We start from the raw sequence: 13,748 nt of genomic DNA, 5'->3' as shown, positions 1-13,748 counted from the left end.
CTAGGTCGGCGACACCATCAGATCCCGCTTCGGGGCAGGGCCATGGTGAACCTTTCGCGGATGAGGATGTGGGTGTGGTCACCCAAGAGGTATGGCATGACGATATATATCCATTTGTTGATGCATTGCTAACCATATCCTCACACACGGTCTTTCCATATCTTCTGTTGATGCATAGGTTGCTGATGATATGACCGTGGGGACGTACCAGGCTCGGTCTGCATACGAGTTGAAACCTAGGAAGGGAATCAACAAGTACACACCTGAAGACTTCACCCAAAGAGGCCAAAGAGGCAAAAGGACGGTCGGCACCTCGCGGATGGCGGCTTTGGATGACTATTTGGATGACAATGTAGATGACGTGGAGGAACCGGAGCCGGAGCCGGAGCGGGTTCCTCTTCCTAGGAAGGTGAAGAAGATAAGCGTCAAGAGGGGGGAGGAGCCAGCAAGCGCGGAAAGCACTAGTCATCGTCCTTTATTTATAATGTTGAACTTAGAGTGGAATTTGTTATGTCATTGAACTTGGAGTGGTGGTAACTATTAGTAATGTGAAATTTGTTATGTCGTTGAACTTGGAGTGGTCGTAGCTATTAGTAATGTGGAATTTGTTATGTCGTTGAACATGGAGTGGTCGTAGCTATTAGTAATGTGGAATTTGTTATGTCGTTGAACTTGGAGTGGTGGTAGCTCTATGTTAAACTTGAACTTATTGTGATGGTCCTTTCTAAGAAATGATGTCTTTGGTGAACACTTTTTGAACCTTAATGTTTATTATACGAAATGTTGAAGTGTGGCTGAAAATGACCCAGTATGAATGACCAAAAAACACTAAGTGTTTGTGCAGCGCCTAGCTGGCAGGCGCCACACTCTACAGTGCAGCGCCCATCAGCAAGGCGTTGCACTGTACAGTGTGGCGCCCCCAGGCTAGGCGCTGCACAAAACTTAGCGAATTTTTTGGCCCAAACTGGAGGCCTACCTTCTGTTGCTCTCTGGATAGCTACAGACTTGTGCAGCGCCTAGCCCGGAGGCGCCACACTCTATAGTGCAGCGCCTTGAGCCTAGGCGTTTCACTGTAGAGTGTGGCGCCTCCTAGCTAGGCGCTGCACAAACACTTAGCGAAATTTTTGCCCCAGACTGGAGGCCTACCTTATGTTGCTTTCTGGATAGCTACAGACTTATGCAACGCGTAGCCCGGAGTCTAGGCGCTGCACATTCCATGTGTGGCGCCTAGCTCGGAGACGCTGCACTGCTGGGTGCGGGCCCAGGGGCTGCCACGGTGGACAGGTGTGCAACGCCGCTGAGCTAGGCGCTGCACAGTACGGTGTGGCACCGGCGTGGCGGACGCTACACAAAAAGGTCAGGAGAGTGAAATAGTTTCGCACCCAATTCATTCTATGAAATGATTTCGTTCCGAGGTCAAAATTGTCAAATTTGCCGGTGTGGGCGATGGGCAGCAAAGTCAAAACTGCCCGCGCGCGATCATTTCACCCGTACGCTTTCTTTCTTTCTCTCTGCCATCGCCAGCCACCGGCCGTTGGCCCCGCACCCTGCACACCACCACCACCAACCACCACCGCGCGCTCCTCCCTCTACGCCGTCGCGAGGCCGCGGACCGTACCGTACCGTCCATACATATACATACAGGCAGCCAGGCCTTCTCCTTCTTTCCTTCCACGCCGCGGCCGCCGAGTGCTCCCACCCCGCGAATCCCGGGCCGTCCGTCCCCATCGCCGCCGCCCGGCCGGCCGCGCATTCCGTCCGCTCCGCTCCGTAGCTTAGCTAGGGGCACGCCACTGTACCGCCTACCCCCGGGGCTCCAGGATTTCCGACCCACCCTCGGGTGGGTTGTCCAGAAGCATCGGCGACCCGCTCCCGCTCCCGCTCCGTATAAACAAATCCACGCCGCACCCTCCCTGTCTGATCTCACTGCCGCGGACGAGGAGGGCCTGTTGAGCGCATTTCTCGTCTCCCTTCGCCTTCAACCGCCGGAAGGTCAGGAGGGGGCATGAGGGACGACGGGCCCGCGGCGGCGCTGGTGCCGCGCCTGGCCGTCTCCAGCGCCAGCCGCGTCGAGGAGCTCGAGCGCTTCTCCCATTACGTCGGTACGTACTTGCGCCACTCTCCATCCCCTCCCCTCGCCGCCCCGTTCCCTTGCTTTAGCTTCAGCAGCCGCCCCGCCGCTAGGTGCTGTTTGCTCTTCGCTCCTTGCCTTGTATCCATCGACGGAGCAGCTACGCGTTTCAGTTTTGGCCTACCTGATAATCTGAATAGTGTTCCTGTTCGTCTGTGCTGCTTTTATGCTCATCCTTCAGTTTGTACCAGTGAATTACGCGATCAATTTCACCAGGTGAACATCCTCAGATTCTCGTGGTTCGCACCGCTGCCGCTCCTTGCCCCAGCGGATCCCAATCCAAGAAATAGGGACGCAGCCCGGAATCCCAGCTGCACAAGCATCCCCTCTCGATTTGTTAATTAAAATTACCGGCTCTGCTTGCTCATGGTGGACATTTAACTAGACACCCAACTTGCCCATGCCATACACAAAAAACTGTACATTAGATAATGTTTCTGTGACCCTGCCGGATGCACATCGCTATCATTTCCACCTCTTTTATACAATAAACAAGTAAAACCCACATCGCCATCAAAGAGATCCAGACGCACGGCATGTTCCTTCCTTCTGGCTCTACTAGCTTCACAATCCTATGACAATAATGCCGTTTTGGAGCTTCCCCTGCACCTTCCTGCCTGCCTGACAAAAACCTGTGGCCTCTCTTCTTCTCCAGCCAGGCAAATCGGGTTCGACCACGCCAGCGAGTGCCCCCACCTGTGCACGCTGGCCTACGACTACCTGCGCAAGAACAAGGGCTACGAGGACAACATATTCGCCTTCTTCCACAACACCGCCGACCCCGGCTCCCTCATCGTCAGCTTCATCGAGGAGCTCGACAAGTGCATACTCGGCTACTTCTCCTTCCACTGGAAATGCTCCACCTACATGATCACCCAGGTAAAAATTAAGGAGCGACGATGACGACGGCTTTTGAATGAAATCGACCTTCTCTTCTTCCTTCCTTGCGACGATGCTCTTCCACTGATATTTTGTATATTGATTTGATACAGTGTGATCTCCACAGGTTCTGACAGTGGAAGGCGCGCCCAAGAGAAAGCTCAGGAACATGGTATTGGAGGCCACTAGGTGATTGATTATCCATTCTTTAAGCGGCACGCGTCATAGTAGAGCCTGTCAATGCGTTGTGGTTGTCTATTCTTTGCTTTGCTTCGCCCATTATTTTTAGCTTACATCATCTTAGTGTATGTAGCTTGGTATGTCCCTCTTGTGTGTGGTTTGATAAGTTCTTCTTTATCGGCGTGCTGGATTTCGTCCTTGAATTATTCACACAGTTGACTTCTACTTTTATCTGACGGAGTGATAAATTAGTCAACCTGGCACTAGATCAACTTCAGAGCTCAGCGTGGGCTCTGTAGCAGAAACTGCATCTTTTGAGGTCAGGAGTGATGAGATTGAGATGGTGCCCATGTGCTAAGGTTTTAAATTACTCCCACAACCACATGTTGGTTTGTCATGAGACTTTCCGGGAAATGTCCCTTTGAATGAGTGCATTGCTAAATTCTCTGGTCCAGTTTGTGTCTGCGTTTCTTATTGTTAATCATGAAAGCAATTAATTCACTGCCAGTGGGATACAATAATTCTACTTGTGTATATCTGTCCGTTTCTAAAGCGAAATATGTCTGCATAGGAGAACTGTAGTTGAATTAATCCATTAAAAATGTGAAAAAAATACGAAAATAAAACCACAAGAACTGCATGCTTAACAAGCCCCTTCATGCATCATCTATCTCCCTAACTTCCTAGGCAGAGGAGTTTGAGCATATGTTTACAACTTAGATCTGAGATGGCATTTTCTTCTTAAAAAGAATACATAAACTCAATCTGGTTCAGTCATAAGTATGAGATATAATTACAGGTAATGATCTCTGTTTCTCTGACACCAAAACTGAAGTCTAGTATCTGAATCTCCTCTAAACACAGGAGTCAGAGATTCGAAAGGGTCACAAGAAACTTGAAGGTAACTAGGCTATTCTCCACACTGGTGGAAGAGCTGAAGGCCATAGGACTATCTCCCCAAGGTCCGGCACAGTGCAGCGATGTGATGGTCCCAGTAGCACATTGTGATCGCAGCCCAGTCCTACTCCTGATGGGTGGTGGAATGGGAGCTGGCAAGAGCACTGTACTTAAAGATATACTAAAGGAGTAAGTTGATCAATTCTGTACTTGTTGCTCACTGTAAATTTCTTCTGGCAACCTGCACACTTTGCACAAAAATGCCGAGTAAATGGACGAGAAATGCCGAGCTGTTAAAAACTGATTTGAGAAGACAGAAACATTACCGAGACTTTCCTCAAAGCAAGTAGAGCAGTTAAATAGAAGACTTTGTCTATACGCTGATCACCCTATAATTTGTAGATCATTTTGGTCTGGAGCAGCAGCAAATGCAGTGGTGGTGGAGGCAGATGCATTCAAGGAAACCGATGTTATATATCGAGCCATCAGCTCAAGAGGCCACCACAACGACATGTTGCAGACAGCAGAGCTGGTATATGTTACTATGATTGCTATATATATATATGCATATTTCTATGTGAGTAGCACAGTATATACCGATTAATTGACTGATCAAAATGAACAAGGTTGCACATTCTACTGGTTCAGACTTCTAATAATCAAAAGCGATATCAGAAACCAACCTGAAGCAAACCCAGAAACTCATCATTTCAATTATACTGAAAGGAAACAAGCAATTTATCCGAACTGAATTAGCTGATGAACCATTATGCACTTCTTATATCGTGATTCACAACGTCGATACAGGTGCACCAGTCATCGATGGACGCGGCCTCATCGCTCCTGGTGACCGCCCTGAACGAAGGGAGGGACGTGATCATGGATGGCACACTGTCATGGGAGCCATTCTTCCAGCAAACGGTAGCCATGGCAAGGGCAGTGCACCGGCAGAGGTACCGCATGGGCGTCGGCTACAAGGTCACTGAAGATGGGTCAATCACGGAGGATTACTGGGAGCCGGTCGAGGCCCGCAGTGCCGACGAAGAGAGCGAGATGAGGTCGAGGAAGCCTTACCGCATCGAGCTGGTCGGTGTCGTCTGTGATGCCTACCTCGCTGTTGTGAGAGGAATCAGGTGAATCTCCTACTAATTCAGTCCATGCCAAAATTAGCCCCTGCATCGCTGAAATTCTGCTCATTCTAGTATCTCGCGCTATCGCCATTTGGCCGAACTACTTTACTTCAAGTACTGAACATCTCACCCAACAGAGAGGAAGATTTCTGCTCATACTTGAATGTGGAAACACAGAAGCATTTGTATCTAAAAAAGTTTGGCATTGGCAGGAGAGCGGTGATCACGGGGAGAGCGGTGAGGGTCAAGTCCCAGCTGCAGTCGCACAAGCGATTCGCCACCGCGTTCCGCGGATACTGCGGCGTCGTCGACAACGCGAGGCTCTACAGCACCAACTCCATGGGTGCCCCAAAGGTGAGGACTAGCCACCGCTCTGTCCGAAGCCAACAATGAGAGTACAACCCACTCTTGGAGCTGGAGTATCATGTTTGTTGAACGCTGTTGCGCATGGCATTGCAGTTGATAGGGTGGAAGGACGGCGAGAGCAACCTGCTGGTGGACCCGGAGGAGATCGGGTGCCTGGAGCGGGTGAGCGGCCTGAACGACGAGGCCAACTGCGTGGACGAGCTCTACCCGGACGGGCAGCCGTCGCCGTCGGCGTGGCAGGACCTCGTCGCGTCACCGTCGAGGGCGTCCGTGCAGCGCGAGCTCAGGGCCGCCGTCCAGGCGAGCGAGGCGCGCTTCCGGGCCGCGTCGCTGGCCGACGGTGCCCTCCGCGGCGACGCGCCGGTACAAACTTTTTGAGTCCGGCGCGTGCGGTGCGAATCATCATCCGTGATGAGGGCGTTTTCTTTCTCCCTTTCCTTCTTCTTCCTCTTGACACTGTCAGGCTGGGGTTTTCCGTTGGGTTGAGTGGTGCTAAATGATGGATGGCTCGCCGAAGAGGCCGTGCTTTCTGCCATCTCCAAACCCGATCCATCATTGTGTACTCTTCTCGTATCGAAAACACACACACACACACACACACACTCACGAGCGTCGGTACAGTTTTGTGTGCTTTGACAATCTTCGATATGAGCATAACACGTACGCGTTACAAATCGGGTTCGTCGGCGTGCCCAGGAAATGGAGCTGGTCCGGATGCATCTATCTGTCTATATACCAATATATAAAGAGAAAAGTATGTTTTTGGTCCCTCAAGTTTTCAAAAAGTACAGACTTGGTCCCTTAATATTTTTTGGTATACATTTGGTCCCTCAAGTCTCAAAACCGGACAAGTTTGGTCCTAAACCAGATTTTGACCCCGTTGACCGGGTTTGACCGCCAGAAAACCGCCTGATGAACAGTACATTTGAGTTTTAAAAAAACTTCAAAAAAACTGAAATTTTTTGCGGTCCAATATGCTTACGCATGTAAGCATATAAGCATATTGGACACCTTACGCATGTAAGCATATTGGACCCCAAAAAATTTCAGTTTTTTTGAAGTATTTTTTAACTCGAATTTACTGTTCATCAGGCGGTTTTGTGGCGGTCAAACCCGGTTAACGGGGTCAAAATATGGTTTAGGACCAAACTTGTCCGGTTTTGAGACTTGAGGGGCCAAATGTATATCAAAAAATCTTGAGGGACCAAGTCTGTACTTTTTGGGAACTTGAGGGACCAAAAACATACTTCTTTCATATGTAAAAGATCTAATGGAACAAGGATTCGTCAATTGGTAATCGTGTGAACAACGTCGCACACAACTCGTTAAGCAAAACCGTTTGCGATCGAGCCAACCATTGCACACGGTTGAACCGTGCTCCCGGACTCCCGGTATCGCTCAATCAAAGTGTGTGCGATGTCATTTCCGTATCGCAGGCGAGGAATTCTCCGTTGCACGCGGTTGAACCTTGGACACACGGGGTTTCTTTTTTATTCATGGACCGATGTTATCATCACATACAGTTTGTCGCCAGTGTGCGCGATTAACAGGGTTTAACAACATTACATTACGTATCTGCTCCAGCACCAGTGCCAGCTTATCCATGAGTTGAGCGGTAGCAAGCAGCGGTTGACACACATCTTATTCTCGAACTCAGAGTTGAAGGACCATTTTATTTAGGCGAATACTACCCCTACTCCACTATGCATGCAGTTGCACTGTGCTTCGCAATCTTCCCAATCAGCTCCTCCTTGGCAGCTCCCACAACCTTGTCCACGACCTTTCCTTCCTTCATAAGCACAAACGTCGGCATGGCCTCGACACTGAACTCCTCGGCAATTGACTGTTTGTCACATAGATATATTGTTGTTAGGACAATAGTAACTCAGAATTTGCACGCTATTCTTCTGTAAACAGTGCCAAAAGCTCCGCTACCTTCATTTCATCAACATCCACCTTGAGGAAAAGAACATTTGGAAGCTTCTTGGCAATCTCATCTAAGATTGGAGAAATGAAGCGGCATGGTCCGCACCATGTTGCAGTGAAGTCGATCACCACCTGTTACAAGAAAAAACAGGCCAATATGAACTTGAGAAATATGGAAAGCCTCGGTTAGTTACACTATTGCTATTTTTTCTTTTCTTTACAGTCACTATTGCTAATTCAAAAGCATAATATTCACGAAAGTGGCAACTAATCATGGTACGGCGATCGCTCACAAAGTGGCGAGACCGACCCAGACAACGTTCATGCCAGGGTGGCACATCCGGGAGTGGGTTGTTGTCTTGCATGAAATGATTCACGAGCTACACTCAAAGAGACTTGATGGAGTTGTCTTCAAAGTGGATTTTGAAAAAGCCTATGACAAAGTTAAATGGCCATTCTTGCAACAATATAGACGCATGAAAGGCTTCCCGAGAAAATGGTGCCAGTGGATTGACACATTTGTCAAAGGGGGCAGCATGGGTGTCAAGGTAAATAATGACGTTGGTCACTATTTCCGAACACGAAAGGGTTTGCGATAGGGAGACCCTATGTCGCTTATTCTTTTCAACATTGTGGCAGATCTTCTAGCGGTTCTCATTAGCCGAGCCAAGGAAGCAGGTCATGTTGCGGGCTTAATTCCTCATCTTGTGGATGGTGGGGTATCGGTACTTCAGTATGCTGATAACACCATCATCTTCATGGAACATGACATTGAAAAGGCAAAAAAAATATGAAACTTATTCTTTGTTTATTCGACCAGTTATCTGGTCTCAAAATTAACTTCCACGAGAGCGAACTCTTCTGTTTTGGAAAAACCAAAGAAGAAGAGGATCAGTACAAACATCTGTTCGGTTGTGAGTTAGGCTCTTTCCCCTTTAGATACCTTGGTATCCCAATGCATTTCCGTAAACTTCTTAATAAGGAATGGAAAGCTATTGAGGATCACTTTGAGAAAAAGTTGAGTTGTTGGATTGGTAAGCTTATGTCTTATGGGGCAAGGCTCACCCTAATCAATGCCGTTCTCACACACTTACCTATGTTCACATTATCTTTCTTTGAAATACCTAAAGGGGTAAGAAAAAGATTAATTACTATAGATTCAGGTTTTTTTCGCAGTCTGATGAACATAAGAGTAAATACCGCCTGACAAGGTGGGATGTGATCTGTCGCCCTAAAGACCAATGAGGTCTAGGGGTGGAAGACCTTGAGATTAAAATTAAGTGTCTTTTGAGCAAATGGCTTTACAAGATACTTATTGAGGACGGGGTTTGGCAAGAATTACTTAGGAATAAGTGCCTTCATTCAAAAACCCTCTCCGAGGTTCAGGCAAAACCAACAGACTCGCCTGTCTGGAAAGGACTCATGGGAGTTAAAAATAATTTTTTTTCGCAGAGGGACGTTCATTGTAGGAAATTGTCTAACTACTAAGTTTTGGGAAGATAAATGGCCAGGGGACATGCATGCCACAACCATGCAATACCCTCGTCTCTATCATATTGTGCAGCGGAAAGATGCTTCTGTTGCATCTGTGATGGGCCACATACCGTTGAATTTTGCCTTTAGAAGACCACTGATTGGGGACAAATGGACAGACTGGTTAAATCTTGTTGAAAGGTTGATGATGGTCAACCTTTCACACGAATCAGACACATTCTGTTGGAAGTTGACTACTTCTGGTGCCTTCATAGTCAAATCCATGTATGCAGACCTCATCAATGATGGGCAGCCTTTTCACCACAAATATATATGAAAAATGAAAGTCCATTGAAAATAAAAAATCTTCAGGTGGTACTTGGATCGCAAGGTCATCCTGACAAAAGATAATCTGAAAAAAAAAGATTGACAAGGATGCACTAAGTGTTGCTTTTGTGGCGATGAGCAGTCGATTATGCATGTATTCCTTAAATGCCCACTTGCCAAGCTACTATGGCGAACGGTCCACATAGCTTACAATCTACGTCCAACCACGAGTAGTACGAATATATTTGGAAACTGGTTAGTGGGGGTGCACCCCAAGTTGAAGTCTCAGATCCGTGTGGGAATTTGTGCTTTACTTTAGGTCATTTGAAACACTTGTAATGATTGTATTTTTAAGAGAACGAAAGTTCCAAACTTTTTATAGGTTATCTTTAAGGCTTCCAGCTAGATCCATCCGTGGTAATTACTATGCAAGGAGGAGGATCAGGCGTCCACGGTCTTTACGTGCAACCGATGGGAGATGGTCCCTCAGGATTTGTTTAGCCGATTTGGCTGGCGGCCTATTAGTAGGATTTGTGATGCATGAGGCTCATTTCCTTATGATATTCTATTTTTTAATTTGCCCTTGGGGTAGTCATGTGCGACATTTTATTGGTTGAACTTTGTTATGGTCTGATGATGAACTTTGATATGATAAATAAAAGGCTGTGTGCATCACTCGATGCAGAGGCCGAGGGATGTCCCCCCTTTTCGAAAAAAGCATAAAAAGCTATCTGAGCTTGCAATCAAGGTCACAATTTTTGGGAAGATAATCTTTCCCTGCTTATGTTTTATTTGTTTTCTTCTAATTATTAGGCATGCAAGACTTGCCATACAATAAAACGTCATAATATTGATTTTGTTAGAATTGATACAGGTATCTAATACGCGTATTTTTGTTCCCCAACTATCTAATACAGGTATCTAATACCTACCAGTGAAATTATGGACATACATAGGTATGTATATATTCAATAATTTATTTTTTATACTATTACATTTATTTGTTTCCCAATTATCTAAAATGGGTATCTTATACTTACTAACAAAAGTATGTACATACGCGGGTATGTATATACCCAAGAATTTGTTATTTGACTAATTGCATTTTATTTTTGTTTCCTAACTATCCAATACCTACTGAAGAAAATATTGTAATATCCGGTCGACGTATATACCTCAAGTGGAAATACCCCATGTATCTGCACACTTATATACCCGGTTGTGTAAAAAAAATCTTGGAAAAAATTGTACATACCCAGTCTACGTGACATATATCTAAAGTAAAACATGGCTATGTATATATCCGGCTACGTGACATATGGTTATCTAATATATAACCAACATATTTCGAATAGAAAACATACCTAAGATATTTTGGGTTATGTACGTATATACCTAGTGATTTATTCAACGTATGACCTCCGTTATATGCACGTACGATGAGACATGCATGGACTTAAAACATGGGCTATTATTACTGATTTTCTCTATCCTATCTAATCTGGGAAGGTATTAAGTGTCCATATCAAGCAATAATTCTTTCCTAATAAGATTTACCCATCAATGCTAATACTAATTAGACGCGCACAGATCTTAGTGTCATCCAATGGTTTTTAAGCGAGGTGCCTGATTTGAAATCTTATACACGTGTGGGAATTTGTGCTTTACTTTGGTCCATTTGAAACACTCATAATGATTGTATTTTTAACGGAACAAAAGTTCCGAACTTTTTGCAGGTTATATCTTCAAGGCCACCAGCTAGATCCATCCGTGATCATTACTACGCAAGGAGGAGGATCGGGCGCCCACGGTCTTTGCGTGCAACTGATGGGAGATGGTCTCTCGGGATTTGTTCAGCCGATTTGATTGGCGGCCTACTAGTAGGATTTGTGACGCATGAGGCTCATTTCCCTACAATATTCTATTTTTTAATTTGCCCTTGGGGCAGTCATGTGCGATAATTTATTGGTTGAACTTTGTTATGATCAGATGATGAACTTTTATATGATAAATAAAAGGCTGTGTGCATCACTCGACGCTGAGGGATGTCCCCTCTTTTCGAAAAGAAACATAAAAAGCTATCTAAGCTTGCAATCAAACCTCAAGGTTACAATTTTTGGGAAGATAATTTACACAACTTGAAGAGACTTTCTAATGTACGCATAAAACAAATGGTGAAACTTTTTAGCACTACCCTCGCACATAAAACAAATCCATGTATGCAAACCTCATCAGTGATGTGCAACCTTTTCACCACAAATATATATGGAAATGAAAGTCCGATTGAAAATAAAAATCTTCATGTGGTACTTAGATCGCAAGGTCATCCTGACAAAAGATAATTAAAAAAAAAAGATTGACAAGGATACACTAAGTGTTGCTTTTGTGGCGATGAGGACTCGATTCAACACCTATTCCTTCAATGCCCACTTTCCAAGCTACTGCGAATATGTTTGGAAACTGGTTAGTGGGGGTACACCCCAAGTTGAAGTCTCAGATCCGTGTGCTTTACTTTGGACCATGTGAAACACTCGCAATGATTGTATTTTTAACAGAACGAAAGTTCCGAACTTTTTGCAGGCTATCTTCAAGGCCACCAACTGGATCCATCCATGGTCTATGCAAGGAGGAAGATCGGGCGCCCATGGTCTTTGCGTGCAACCGATGGGAAATGGTCTCTTGGGATTTGTTCAGCCGATTTGGTTGGCGGCCTACTAGTAGGATTTATGATGCATGAGGCTCATTTCCGTATGATATTCTATTTTTAAATTTGCCCTTGGGACAGTCATGTGTGACAATTTATTTGTTGAACTTTGTTATGGTCGGATGATGAACTTTGATATGATAAATAAAAGGTTGTGTGCATCACTCGATGCAGAGGTCGAGCGATGTCCCCTCTTTTTGAAAAAAAAACATAAAAAGCTATCTGAGCTTGCAATCAAGGTCACCGTTTTTTGGAAGATAATTTGCACATATACCATAAAAACTTGAAGAGACTTTTCTGATGTACGCATAAAACAAATGGTGAAACTTTTTAGCACTACCGTCGCACACAACTCGCTAAGAAAAATTAAAGTGGAAACCAAGAGAGACAAGTTAAAGTATTTTAAATTGCGGACAACTCCTCTAGTGTTTTACCCGACTAAGTGTGTCTGGTACGATGCAACACCTGAAAGCAAATTTCGCGAAGAAGAATGAAGTGGAAGCAATGAACAAGGAACCGCATGACGTGAAGAAGCAACTCGTCAAGGCAAAGCATTCCGTACGTACATCTGACAACCGTGAGAAAACAAAACTACGTTTGGCTAAGCCATTCTCGACCGGTTCGGGCGCGCGAAGTGATCGCCGAAACGAAAATTACAACGTGGCATGCCTCACATGCCCGGCGGCGGAGACAAGCCCCAGGCAGCCGCCCGGGTTGTCTGAGGCATGAATCCAATTCCCTTTGTTCACTATAGCGAGCACCGGAGCTACAGTGCTACATCCCGGGGGCGTTGCAATATCCTGGTGCCGCCACTGCACATACTTGATGGCGGGGGCTCCCCTAACGCTTCACTATGGGATTAAAACTGGTTAAATTTTTGTTAAATCGGGTAAAAACTGGCAAAACTTCCGCAAAATGGTGTAATCTGAATGAAAAATGTTAACGGGCTATTTTTTTGTTAAAAAATGGTGAAGTATGAGGTGAAAACTGAAATTCACTAAAAAAAATCCTGGCTCTCAGTACACCAGCGAATCTGTGAAGCAGCACATGGAGATGGGAACAAAAGGAGAAGAAAGAAACCAGCAGGTTCATACATACATACACATGTACATACCAGCTTCGTGCTGCTGCCAGCCTCCTCGATCTTGGCGGCCCACTGCTCCTGGCTGTGGATCGCGATCACCTTCCCCTCCTCCGCCATGTCTCTCGCTTCTTTCTCACGCGTGCGTGCCTCTTCTGTTCTACTTCTAGCTGCTCTGTGTCTCGCCTTCCCAAATATTGGGCTATTTTGCCCCCGTGCTCAAGCAGCCACGCCTTCCTTGCGGATAAAACTGGCTCCGGATTCTTGGCATGGGACCTTCCCTTGTTTTTATTCGGAATGAAAGGTCAGTCTAGGCCCTGGCCTTTGGGTCAGATTCGTTCGGTCTGATGGCTCGCCCTGGGATTCCTTTCTTTCTTCCTTTTACGGAGCCTCGCTAGTGTAGGGTGCTCCTGCACATTCATATAGATAGATGATTTTTTTAATAGAGTGACCACCTCTTCACACACACGCGTACGTATGTATGTATTTTTTTTGCCAAAAAGGTTATGTATGTACAACAAACGGAGAGCGCGTAGGCATCCCCTCAGCCCATAAATATAGATCTTGATAAATGTTAGAGTAGCCAAGGGGGCGTTCCGTAGCCTCCATTCCACTCAACCAGGCCCGCCAGATGCAAATTTGGCCTGTCTGAAT

At 45.9% G+C, this 13,748-nt stretch overlaps 2 protein-coding genes across 2 annotated transcripts; one reads left to right on the top strand and one right to left on the bottom strand.

Annotated features, from left to right (window-relative positions):
- Positions 1-1,536: 1,536 nt before the first annotated feature.
- Positions 1,537-6,368, top strand: LOC123182556 (calmodulin calcium-dependent NAD kinase). The gene is made up of 8 exons (XM_044595171.1): positions 1,537-2,102; positions 2,787-3,010; positions 3,138-3,199; positions 4,055-4,276; positions 4,490-4,619; positions 4,895-5,220; positions 5,430-5,571; positions 5,677-6,368. Exons 1-8 carry the CDS (start codon positions 2,006-2,008, stop codon positions 5,959-5,961), a joined length of 1,488 nt encoding a protein of 495 aa, XP_044451106.1. The 5' UTR covers positions 1,537-2,005; the 3' UTR covers positions 5,962-6,368.
- Positions 6,369-7,044: 676 nt separating this feature from the next.
- Positions 7,045-13,361, bottom strand: LOC123172441 (thioredoxin H1). The gene is made up of 3 exons (XM_044589410.1): positions 13,128-13,361; positions 7,519-7,641; positions 7,045-7,426 (listed from the first exon to the last, which is right to left on the bottom strand). The coding sequence occupies exons 1-3, from the start codon at positions 13,212-13,214 to the stop codon at positions 7,277-7,279; spliced, it is 360 nt and encodes a 119-aa protein (XP_044445345.1). The 5' UTR covers positions 13,215-13,361; the 3' UTR covers positions 7,045-7,276.
- Between the last annotated feature and the right edge of the window lie 387 nt (positions 13,362-13,748).

Source organism: Triticum aestivum, chromosome 1D (assembly GCF_018294505.1).
Source record: "Triticum aestivum cultivar Chinese Spring chromosome 1D, IWGSC CS RefSeq v2.1, whole genome shotgun sequence".
Lineage (NCBI taxonomy): Eukaryota > Viridiplantae > Streptophyta > Magnoliopsida > Poales > Poaceae > Triticum > Triticum aestivum.
This window is presented reverse-complemented; position numbering and strand designations above follow the sequence as displayed.